Source organism: Drosophila guanche, unplaced genomic scaffold, assembly GCF_900245975.1.
Source record: "Drosophila guanche unplaced genomic scaffold, DGUA_6, whole genome shotgun sequence".
In the NCBI taxonomy this organism is placed as follows: Eukaryota; Metazoa; Arthropoda; class Insecta; order Diptera; family Drosophilidae; genus Drosophila; species Drosophila guanche.
Genome location: NW_022995743.1, coordinates 10,896,131 through 10,907,674, shown reverse-complemented (window position 1 = coordinate 10,907,674; position 11,544 = coordinate 10,896,131). Strand labels below are relative to the sequence as shown.

The 11,544-nt window shown below is 49.9% G+C and overlaps 3 protein-coding genes across 4 annotated transcripts; 1 reads left to right on the top strand and 2 right to left on the bottom strand.

Moving 5' to 3' along the window:
• Window positions 1-2: 2 nt before the first annotated feature.
• On the bottom strand, window positions 3-1,735 carry LOC117591906 (MAGE-like protein 2). 2 transcript variants are annotated; one of them, XM_034285296.1, is made up of 4 exons: window positions 1,627-1,735; window positions 1,304-1,558; window positions 755-1,234; window positions 3-672 (listed from the first exon to the last, which is right to left on the bottom strand). In XM_034285296.1, exons 1-4 carry the CDS (start codon window positions 1,633-1,635, stop codon window positions 385-387), a joined length of 1,032 nt encoding a protein of 343 aa, XP_034141187.1. In that variant the 5' UTR covers window positions 1,636-1,735; the 3' UTR covers window positions 3-384. The 2 variants fall into 2 exon arrangements, with proteins under 2 accessions (XP_034141187.1, XP_034141188.1); XM_034285297.1 differs by having other exon boundaries at window positions 755-1,108.
• Window positions 1,736-4,084: 2,349 nt separating this feature from the next.
• LOC117591907 (proteasome subunit alpha type-5) lies at window positions 4,085-5,157 on the top strand. The gene is made up of 3 exons (XM_034285298.1): window positions 4,085-4,237; window positions 4,299-4,437; window positions 4,490-5,157. Exons 2-3 carry the CDS (start codon window positions 4,305-4,307, stop codon window positions 5,089-5,091), a joined length of 735 nt encoding a protein of 244 aa, XP_034141189.1. The 5' UTR covers window positions 4,085-4,237; window positions 4,299-4,304; the 3' UTR covers window positions 5,092-5,157.
• Window positions 5,158-5,643: 486 nt separating this feature from the next.
• Window positions 5,644-11,004, bottom strand: LOC117591902. The gene is made up of 3 exons (XM_034285288.1): window positions 10,819-11,004; window positions 10,470-10,633; window positions 5,644-10,372 (listed from the first exon to the last, which is right to left on the bottom strand). Exons 1-3 carry the CDS (start codon window positions 10,874-10,876, stop codon window positions 5,780-5,782), a joined length of 4,815 nt encoding a protein of 1,604 aa, XP_034141179.1. The 5' UTR covers window positions 10,877-11,004; the 3' UTR covers window positions 5,644-5,779.
• Window positions 11,005-11,544: the final 540 nt, after the last annotated feature.

Genomic DNA, 11,544 nt, shown 5'->3' with positions numbered 1-11,544 from the left:
AGTGTTTCTTTAGCTTATAATTTAAATAAGAAATAAGAAATTGTAGTTGGCCTAATACAATGATAAAAGTACTAACACATTTGGCTTACAACTGATGTGGGGAGAGCGAACCAGTTTGGTCCCACTCCCCACCAGATCTTAATCCGAGTAGCTGGTCAGTTTGTCCTCTCACCCGCTACTCGCTTCAGCTCTCCTCCTTCTTCTGCTCTGTCTGCTCCTCCTTCTCGTGTCACCCGTTCAACGTCCAGCTCAACGTTGCCTCGTGGATTCATAATTGAAGACTCGCTGTTAGTGTCTTCGCTTGCTTCTCGTTCTCCTCTTTCTGCTCTTGTTCGTTTACTGCCTCTTCTTCTTGTGCTCGCGTTCTGTGCTGGCGCTGGGGCTCTAGTAGCCGTGTCCGTGTCCATGTCCATGTCCATGTCCGTACTCGTGCTGGCTCTGATGATGATCCTCGTGCTGCTTGTAGATTGGCACTTCCACGTGGTATTTGTGTGGCACCGGAATCTCCCTGTGAATGGGCACCTTCACCTCGGTGTAGACGGGAATTGGCTTGTCGATGGGCACCTTCACCTCATACGGTACGGGCTTCTCGACGGTGTAGTGAACCTTCTTCTCCACGGTATAGGGCTGTGGCACAGGCACCTTCACATGGACTGGATATGGTTTCTCCACCTGCAGGCGAAAAGATTAATGAAACAAAATTAATTTAGTTAAATTTAAAATCAGTTTTCCTGTGGGGAGCTGCAATTCTTACCTCAACTTTGTAGGGTTTGTCGACGGGCACCTTCACCTCGTAGGGTACCTTCTGCTCCACGACCACCTTGTATGGCTTCTCGACTTCAACATCGTAGGGTTTCTCCACCTCCACATCGTAGGGCTTCTCCACCTCGTATTTGACTTCATAGGGCACCTTCTTGATCACTTCATAGGGCTTGGGCACGGGCACTTCGATCTTAACCTCATGTGGCACCTTCTTGATCACTTCGTAGGGCTGTGGCACGGGCACTTTCACCTCATATGGTATCTTCTTGATCACCTCGTACGGCTGTGGCACATGAATCTTCACCTCGTAGGGCTTGTCCACAGGCACCTTCACCTCATAAGGGATCTTCTTGATGACCTCATATGGCTTGGGCACATGGACGGGCACCTTAACGTACTCCTTCACATGAACAGGCACTTTCTTCTCCACAATATAAGGCTGTGGCACATCGACCTTAACCTCATAGGGGATCTAATAATGGTTCGGATCGGATGGGTGATGTTATTTATGCGTTCTATTTTAAGGGACCGGATTGCTCACCTTTTTCTCGACGGTGTAGGGCACATGCTTGGTCACAGTATAATGGACTGGAACCTTCTTCTCGATGGTCACCGTCTTGATGTGCTCGTGATGATGCTGGGGCTGATGGTAGTGATGATGGTAGCTGCCCTCACTGCCATAGAGGCCACGCTTCTCGACGGTCTTTTCATCCGCCCCACCACTTTCGGCTTTCTTCTCCTCAACTGCCGCACAGTGGGCCAATGCCAAGCACACGGCGAGACAAGGAAGTACGAACTGCAAGGAAAAGGATAATCCACATATATATTTGGTCACGGCATCGCTGGTCCTGGTCCACAAATTACCATTCGCATTGTTGAGCTGTTGATTTGACGTTTCACGGGGGAAACAATTACTCCACGATTAGCTGTGTTATACCAATAACGAGATCCAAGCTGGTACTGATTCGCTCTACCGCTGCACTCGGCTTTTATACACCGAAAAAATTGCTTGGCTTGTCTTTTGCTTTTCTATATCTCGCAACGCAATTCACCCAATCACTGAGACCCAAAGGGGGGGGGGCGAAGACCCCGCGAGACTGCGGCTGCGCGAAGGCGCATTCGCAACATTTTGTTGTTGTTGTTGTTGTTGCTGCTGCTGCTGTTGTTGTGGATTTTGGCTTAGTAATGAAAAGTTAGTTGGGGGAACGGTGTTATATGAAAACTTGTTTCGGGTTTGGTTTTTCGGTTTCGCTTACAGCAGCTGGGTTAGGGGGCCAGGAGCCTTCTCTGCAGCCTCATATTACCAGAAGGGGGTGCTGCTCGGGGCTTACTCGTTATCCTCTATTTAACAATAGCTAGGAAGTATGCATCTGATCTGTTACAGAGACCCAAATACAAAGTGTCGGCTACTTTGAAACGAGACAACAATTACTGCATTTCAATACGTCTCTCTATCTGTCTGTCCGTCTCTCTGTCTCTCAGTTGATTGGCAACAAATATCGGATTGCGAACGTCAACATGGTAAGGCTTCCGTTTTTCGTTTTACTGGACCAATGCCTGGACATATGATATATGCGATGCTGCGGAGGGGGGGATTATGCAAATGCAAGCGGCTATTGACTCCAAAGCAATCCCCAGCGCCAAGTGTGGAAAGGGGCAAAGACAATAAGAAGGTTAAACTTTGCTTATTGGATGGATTTTACATATTTGATATCGGCTTATGGGCATTTATGGGGTCATCAGCAGCAACAATAGATCCAGTCCATTGACAATTGTGGCAAGGAGTCACGTTGACACATGCATGACAACGTGTAATCCGGGGGATTGTGGTAGAGTGGCTGATGGCCTGATCGTGATTACCGCCAGCAGCCTCCTCCAGTAGGAGCAGCACTCCCCGTCGAGACTTGTCTATGTATTCGTGTACATATTCCTAGTTATTATGTGATGTATGGTTTGCCTGACTGCCTGGAATTTTGTGCAATCCGGCAGCGCTGCACACACTCACTCACTCATTCAGTCATTAAATCGAAAACATACTTAGCTCCGACTTTGGCTATTTTAAAATCCATCATGTGGCAATACATACCAACAATTCGGCTGGCAAAAAAAACTAAAACAAAAGTAAAACAAAGCCCAGGCAGGCAATTGTGCCGTGTACAATTTTCGCAAATGCAGAGATAGACGCGAAGACCAGACCAGACGCGGAAGACAGGCAGCCAGAGAGCCAGTACCGTTATGTATGTGTGTACATACTTGTATGTATGTATGTTTGTATTAGTTTACATGCTCATTATATTTCATAATCAAATTTAGGCACATTTGACGCTAATTGCGCCCGTTCCCCAATTTTCCACCATTTACTGCAATTCTTTGGGGCGTTTCCGTTACTACTCCCGATCTCCACTCCACGCTCTGGCAGTGCATTTGGGCTTTGCTTTGGTCAATGACCTTCACTTTTACTTAGAGTGGCAACGCCTCTGCTGGCGGCTCACGATCTCCTGCATTGTGCGCATTGTTAAAAGTGATGTGTTGTGATCGTAAAAGCCCAGACCAAAAGCTAGCTTCATCTTTAAAGTAAAAGAAGGGTAGGTATGGTGGTGCCACAAAAACAACCTCAACCTTGACCCATTCATTATTTCTCTTGTTGGCTGTGACTTGTAACAGGGCAATGCAATTAGCTGGAGACTGTCCGGGGCTGGCCCTTTGATTTTGTTTAGACTTCCAGTGTATCGTGGTGGAGCGAGTGGAAGTGAGCAATCAAATGTGAAAGTAAATCTCTTAAATCACATTGTACGACATGTTATGCAATTTGTTTCCTTCGGTAAACCGGGTCCTTGAAGTGGACCAACACTTAACTACATAGTAGTCAATGGTTTATCTAATCATTAACCAACCATGCACGTTAAATGTATACTTCCTTAATTGTTTGTGGATGTTTCTCTGTAAATTCAAAGTCAAATAAGTGCGCCAAAATAACATAACAGCCATGCGCTTAACAGGCACATTTTGATAAAGAACATAGGCCGCCAAATCGCTCCTACTTCATGCAACCACTAACCAAAAAGTATAGTGATCCAACCGAGAGCTCATACATGAAACGGAAAAATGAGTATTTACTGCATAAATGTAAAAACCTAACAATTTTGTAAACCTTCTTTATTTGATCAACAATCCAGAAAGGAAGTTCCTAAAATACTCTAGTTTGTACAAAATATATTCATCAATCCGATAAAATTGTATCGCCAGCGCTAGGAGTCTTGGCTTGTCTGTAATATTAATCCGAATATTAAAACTAAGCAAAATAATTTTCGTTGTATATCTACGGTATATTTTGAAAATGAGAATGTAATTTCGGTATGTTTCTGAGTATACTTTATCGATAATTCCGCGGTCACACTGAATTTATCGCAAGTCATTTCGGCATTCAGTCATTCCGGCTTTTATTTTTGTGATTTGTGAATAATTTTAAAGAAAAGTGAGCATTTATTTTGTTAAAGTACACTTTTTAGATACACAGTTAACTTGTACCATTGCAGTCAGACATGTTTCTTACACGCTCCGAGTACGACAGAGGCGTAAACACCTTCTCGCCCGAGGGACGTCTCTTCCAGGTGGAGTATGCCATTGAAGCCATCAAATTGGGCTCGACCGCCATCGGCATTTGCACCAAAGAAGGTAGAATTAATGGTGTGATATATGACATTTCTAATCTATTTTGCATTCCCAGGCGTTGTCTTGGCCGTGGAGAAGCGCATCACATCGCCCCTGATGGTGCCCAGCTCTGTGGAGAAGATCGTGGAAGTGGACAAGCATATTGGCTGCGCCACCTCCGGCTTGATGGCCGATGCACGCACACTGATTGAGCGCGCCCGCGTGGAGTGCCAGAACCATTGGTTCGTCTACAACGAGCGCATGTCGATCGAATCCTGTGCCCAGGCCGTCTCCACGCTGGCCATACAGTTCGGTGACAGTGGCGACAGCGATGGTGCCGCCGCCATGAGCCGTCCCTTTGGTGTGGCCATACTCTTTGCCGGTGTCGAGAACAAGAAGCCACAACTCTGGCACATGGATCCCTCGGGCACCTTTGTGCGTCACTCAGCCAAGGCCATTGGCTCCGGCAGCGAGGGCGCCCAGCAGAACTTGCAGGACAACTTTACGCCCGAAATGAGCCTGAAGGATGCCATCGATCTGTGTCTAAATACACTGAAGCAGGTCATGGAGGAGAAGCTCAGTTCGACCAATGTGGAGGTGATGACCATGACTGCCGAGAAGGAGTACTACATGTTCTCCAAGCAGGAGGTCGAGGAGCATATTTCAAATTTGGCGTAAATTATGCAGGCAATTTTCCAACACTTCTAAACCGGTAATAAATGTGAATAAAGGGATTCTAAATCAGTCGAAAGGAAAAAACACGTCTGTTGTGGACTGTTTATTATATACAGTTGATTTTTATTATTCATATATTTAATGTATGTATGTATATCGTATTGGTGTATATATTTTGTATTCACTACAACATTTGCGGGCTGGCTCCTCTTCTGGATGCGCCTCTACAATAATATCCTTCTAATATATAGATAATAAATGTGCTCTCCTCTCTAGACATTCAACTGTTGAGCAAAATCAAAACAGCTCGGATTAACTATGTTAATCCCCATTACAAAGGCCAAAATCATAAAGAATTACTACGCGTGTGCCACAGACTTCTCTCATTTGTTGTTGTAGTTTTCATTTTACCTAGAACCGAATTAATGCAAATAAGGCAGAGTAAACGCTTATCGACTAAGGGATAGGGGTAGAGGATAGGATAACGGTACAATGGAAACGGTACAAATTGCAAAGGAAAACGGTTACACTTGGGACAGGGAAGACAAAGACGAATTAAATGTATGAAAAATGTATACCTATATCAATACGAGAGTTTATATATATATATAATGTATATATATGTAAATAGGTATCCCGCCTAGTCCGGGATCCTGTTTTAGAGCATTCACAATCATTTTGCATCACACACCTAGGTCGTTGGATGTTCGCTGCCACTGGGACTGCTGTTGCTGTTGGTGTTGTTGTTGGTGTTATTATTATTATTATTATTGTTCAACGCACTATTTGCGCTGGTATTTGTTGCGATGCTCGTCGCCGTGTTGCTATTGCTGCGTAACATCAAACGCGACAGACTGGTGTTGGGTTCACTGAGCGAATAGATTTCCGGCTCAAACACCGGCGGACACTCCATGTTCGGATAGTCCGGTGTGGCCGCTTTGGAGTCCACTGAATTGGTTGTTGATACTTTTGGTGTGGGCGTTGTTGCTGCCGCTGCTGCTGCCACCTCTGGCTCCTCCTCTTCCTCTTTGTCCTTGCTGCTGCTGTGCGCCATCGTTGGCGGTGGCGGTGCTGGCGGCAGTGGCGGCTGCAGCGACTCGGACGTGCACAGATTGGTGGTGGACGCAGTTGGCACTCCAGGGCCACGATAGCTACGATAACCGGACTGGTTGTGCGTGGGCAATGTGATCTGCGAGAATATCTCCTGATCGCAGTCAGGATCTGCACTGCACGGCGGCGTCACAGGCTGCAGCGGCAGCTGATGGTGCTGCTGCTGCTGATGATGACCAAACAGCGTGCGATGCAGCAGCGGCGAGCCCAGAAAGCGATTCTCCTTCGATGGCTTCGTGGGCGTGGCCGAGGATATCGACAGCTTGGCAAAGATGGGTATGGGCGCGGAATTCTTGCGGTGAGCATCATACTTGGTGCCCGTTATCTTCTCCCTTAGATCCTGATTGTACGTTTGGCTCTTCTTAATGCTGCTGCTGGAAATGCCACTGCCACTGCTGCCGGCTCCACCATCCAGAGCATGATTCGACTTGGACTTTTTGTTCAGCGGCAAGGTCATGGTCATGGGCAGGGCTGGGGCACACGCCACGCTGCCACTGCCACTGCCGCTGCCAGTCGAGTGCTTGGAGGAGAAGGGAAACCTCCGATCGCTGCTCGACTTGCCCTTGTTCTTCTTCGGATCGGCGTGGCTGCTGCTGCTGCTGCTGCTCTTGTGCAGAAAGCTGGAAATCTGCAGCTGCTGCGAGCGCAGAAAGTGCTTCGTGCGACTGCTATGGGGCTGCTGCTGCTGCTGTTGTTGCTGTTGCTGCTGCTGGAGCTGCTGCTGTTGCTGCTGATGATGCTGCAGAAATTGATGATGATGATGATGCAGCTGCTCGTGATTGCTGGAGGAGCTGGGCTCATCCCCGCATATCAGTTCGTAGCCAAAGTCGCGCAGCTTCTGGCCCTCCTTCGTGCGTGTCCGCTTGATGCTCTCGTCGTCCGGCTTGAAGCTAATCTCATAGTCCGGCGTCTTGGGCAGACTGACGCTCTGGATCTTGGGCAGATTGGCCGGTGGCTTCACCACGGTACTGCTCTGCTGACTGGCCGTGGACTCGGTGCGCGCATGCTTGTGCTTCTCCACGCCCAAGTGCACGCGATTGTTGTACATCTCCTGGGCCTCCTCCTCCTGCTTGCGCAGCATCAGATCCTTCAGCGTGACAAAGCCCTGGGTGTTGTGGTGATGATCCAACGTGCCGCCAACGCTCATCTTCGGCAGCAGCGTCTTCGAGGTGTGGAAATCGAACTCCACCAGATTGGGATTGGAGGCATGCAGAAAATTGAAGGGCACCTTCTTCAGGCTCGACTTGCTGTTCGGACTCTGGCTCTGACTCGGACTCTGGCTCTGGCTCTGACTTTGGCTATCCTCGGAGCTCTGTTGTTGCATGGAGCTGACCGTGGGCGCTGGCGATGTGGGTGGACCCAGCGCCAGCGAGGCAGACACCGATGCGGATGCCGAAACGGAGACAGCGGACTCTGTGTTGCTCACCACGGAACTGCGGCTGGAGCTGCGCGACAATTTACGCGCCTCAGCGGCCAATGAGTTTTGCGTGACCAAAGTGGGCGGCATTGCTGGATCATGGTAGCCCGGCGTATTGGCACCAATTTGAATGCCAAAACTGCCACCGGGCACCTTGCGATAGCTGCGATACTGCTCCGTGGGCACGGGGATGTCGCAGGAGGGCTTCGCCGCGCTGCTCTTGAACGGGCCCATCGTGAACTTGCGGAACGAGTCCAGATAGCTGCGATCGTGCCTGATGCCGTGCCCTGTGCTGGAGGTGGGTGTTCCTCCGCCGCCGCCGCCGCCACCTCCACCTCCACCTCCACCCGTTGACATGGACATCTCCTTGGAGCCCTGGGGAGAGGGTGTGCACAGATTTTTGGCCACCAGGGCGTCACACTCCTCGCCCGAGCTGTCGTTCTCCGAGTACAGATCTTTGGTATCCGCACGCACGTTGGGCGGTATCTTCTGCGAGGCCTGACGCAGAAACTCCACCCATTGATTGAGCGCATCCAGGGACTCGGCTGCAAAGTAGAAGCTCTTGGCCGTATGGTAAACCTTGAAGGCGTGCGGCTTAGAGTGCACTTCCTTGGCCAGGGAGACGGTGAAGCCCGGCAGAAAGATGACCAGACTGGCGGTGGTGCTCTGCTTGCTGCGGAATCCATACAGAATGGTGTCCAACATCACAAAGTATATCCTGGCCCAGTAGGTGACGCCGCGATGGTTCTTCTTGCGCCTGTACAGATGCCCCTGTATGTCACCGGTGCCCAGCAGCTTAAGGTTCGTGTTCCGCCGCTTGGCCATCAGGCTGTGCTTCTTCTTGAGGGTCAGGGTGCGCGACTTGCTGGGCGTGTGCAGCTCACTGATCTCCGCCGGCTCCGAGGGTGTCGTGGGAGTCTGAATAGGCACAGGCACAGGTACGGGTACAGGTACAGGTACAGAGATGGGATCAGGTACAGGGAGAAGCACAAGTGCAGAGGCTGCCAGCATGCTGGCAGGCTTGGGTGGTGGCGGCGGCACCACCGGCGGACTCATCTCCTTCTGCTTGCGCGGCCGCGGTGGCGGTGCTGGCGGCGTTACCAGCAGGAACTCCTTGCGCGGCTCCACGGCTGGCGGTGTGTCCGATTCCTCGCCCGAGTTATCATACGCCGGCGTGCTGTGACTCTTGTCCAGGCGGCCACGACCCCGATTCAGCAGCAGGGGCGTATTGATGGCCTCGGCTAGGGGCAAATCCTGTCCGAGAGTGGCCATATTGATGGCATCCAGCAGCTCCTCGGTGTTGTCCGTCTTGCAGTTGCGCAACGTCTCCAGGGCATCCTCGTCGCCCTCGTCGGCAAAGGGTATGGGCTCGAAGGTCTCCAGTATGGTGTTCTCCACATTGCACGTAAATTTCTCGTTCCGCACCACATAGTCCTCCACCTTCATGGTGGCATCGAAGCGCACCACCTTGCTGACGCCCGGCTTGTAGCGATCCTCCACATGCTCCCGCTGGAACTCACCCGTCAGCTGCTTCAGCTTGCGCGCCTCGTTGAACATGCGCCGTGCCTTGTCCGTGGTGCTGTCGGCAATGCCCATGTAGGTCGCCGGACGCGGTGCAATCTCCAGGCCGTAGCCAAAGGAAATGGATTTGTCGCGAATGCTGGGCGAACCGGGATCACAGCAGGCCACCGATGAGCCAATGCCCGGCTTGCGCTCGTGCCACGAGGGCACCACCAGATCCGAGTGCTTGAGGCTGACAAACTCATAGCCGCAGATGGTGTGTCGGCGCTGCAGCAGGGCCCTGGGCTTGGGATAGTACAGGCGCATCTCTCGCGTCGCTGATTTGGGATCCGTGGGCGTGGCTATATCACTGCAGCTGGAGTCCGAGTCCGAGGAGGCGGGCGGACTGGCTTTGACCACCTCACTGGTTTCGCTGGCCAAGGATTTGGTTACCTCCGTGCCCAGCGTGTGGCCGCCTGTGGCCACCTTCTCCGTGTCCAGCGTGAGAAAGGCGGCCCGCGGACTGGGCACCTGATCCGCCCAGCGACACGCCATGTTGCGCTTCTTACTCGGCAGCCGATACGGCTGCATGTAGATCTGGCCAAACATTTTCGTGTGCTTCGGTCGCTTCTTAACGGTCAGCACCACATCGGGCAGGGAGTCGCGCAGGTTCTTCAGCACGGTCTTGTGCTGCCAGCCGACCACCGTCTGATAGTTGATCTGCACAATCTCGTCCCCGTCCTCGATCTTGCCCGAGTTGTGGGCCGGCGAGTGGTACTTGTTGTCCGTCACGCGATGGATGCCATTGTAGCTGGACTCTATGTTGAAGCCCAGCTCCGATTCGCGCTTCTTCAGATTGACCAGGTTGAGGGAGGATGGCTGCAGGACCATCGGATCGGAGATGTCCTGGATCATGAAATTGGCCAGGCTCTCCAGGCGCTCCGCTGTGTTCCTGATTTTGTCCACTGGATTCTCGACGAAGCGGTCCCGATGCCCATATGTGGCCAGCTCTAGGCCGCATTTCAGGACATTGCCGCAATACTCGCGGTAATTATCCTGGCCCCGGAAGGGTGAACGCTCCAGGCTGCCCACCAGCGGCTTCAGCGTGGCAATTGTCCTGGTGATGTCATGCAGGGTGCGCGTATCGATCTTCTTGCTGTCCGCATGATTCTTGGCCAGCTCGCGGTGTAAATTCCTTGCCGCCGTCGCCACATGCAACGCCATAAACTGAAGATTATCATTTTTCAAATGATAATGCTGCAAGATCAAGGTCAAAATCGCCATTTGTCATATGTGTTGTGTGGGTTGGTGGAATTTCCCCAGGGAAAACCTACAAAATCTGTTTTTTACTCACAAAATTTCGTAAATTTTCAACTGCCTCCAGCACGATCTCCTGATGGCCTATACGCTGCATTCCCAAATTCTCCAACTCGTACGGTCGTATGTTGAGCAGGGATCGCCCACCGATTTCATGTTTGGAAAATTCATATAAATAACCTTCCATGGACTCGTCGAGACCTAAACAGAAAGAAAGTTGCATCAGAATATGGTGAAATTTGTTCTGATTCCTGCTGTGGGCGTTGCTTTTGCTGTTTTTGTTGTCGCTGTCATTGCTGTTGTTGCTGTTGTTGTGGGCAGTGGCATTGCAGCCCACGGATGCAGTTTTTCCTTGACCTGTCAGAGCAGCGTTGAGATTTTATTACCTTTGATCCAGTCTGTTACTTGGTCTGGTGTCCATTCAGCTATGTTTATATAGGCCATCCTGACGCGCACACACTCTCGTTGCCACTCCTAGGTCATCTTTATTTTAGCTAAAACTTCGGTTAAATAAAGATAAAAAAAAATTTTATTGTTTGCGCCAGGCAGCAGTGTGAACGCGGACTTATCTATAAAATATACCGACTGACCCGCATAATTATACCGAAATATTATTGCTCATTTCAAAAAATACCGTTAATATACTGAGATACACTTTACCTGAACAGCGCTACAATTCATCAAGTTTCATCAGTTTCTTAGGGTCAACAATGGGCTAATATGTGTATGTTCATTATCAGATATCGTACTCCTTAATAGTGTTATTCGATTTAATATTCGTATCTATCTAGAACCCTCAGCACAAAATATATAATTTTGGCATTTTATCAGTCCCATTCATACAAGGTTGGCTGAGTTTCAAGACTTCTTTTTATTTGATTGATTATAAAGTAAGGGTTAAATCAAATAGGTAAACAAAAATGCATAAGTACCGTTTTTGACATACCTTTATAAGATCCGCGGCTTGGTTCGAGTCGTTCGATTTAAACAAAATTAGGACTGTCGCCAAAGCCATTAGCGATTTTGTCGTAGTAACGGCGACTTTCAGCACTGGAAAAACAGCAGGTTCCAACAGCTGAGAGCTAATACACGAAGATTGAAAATTCATTATG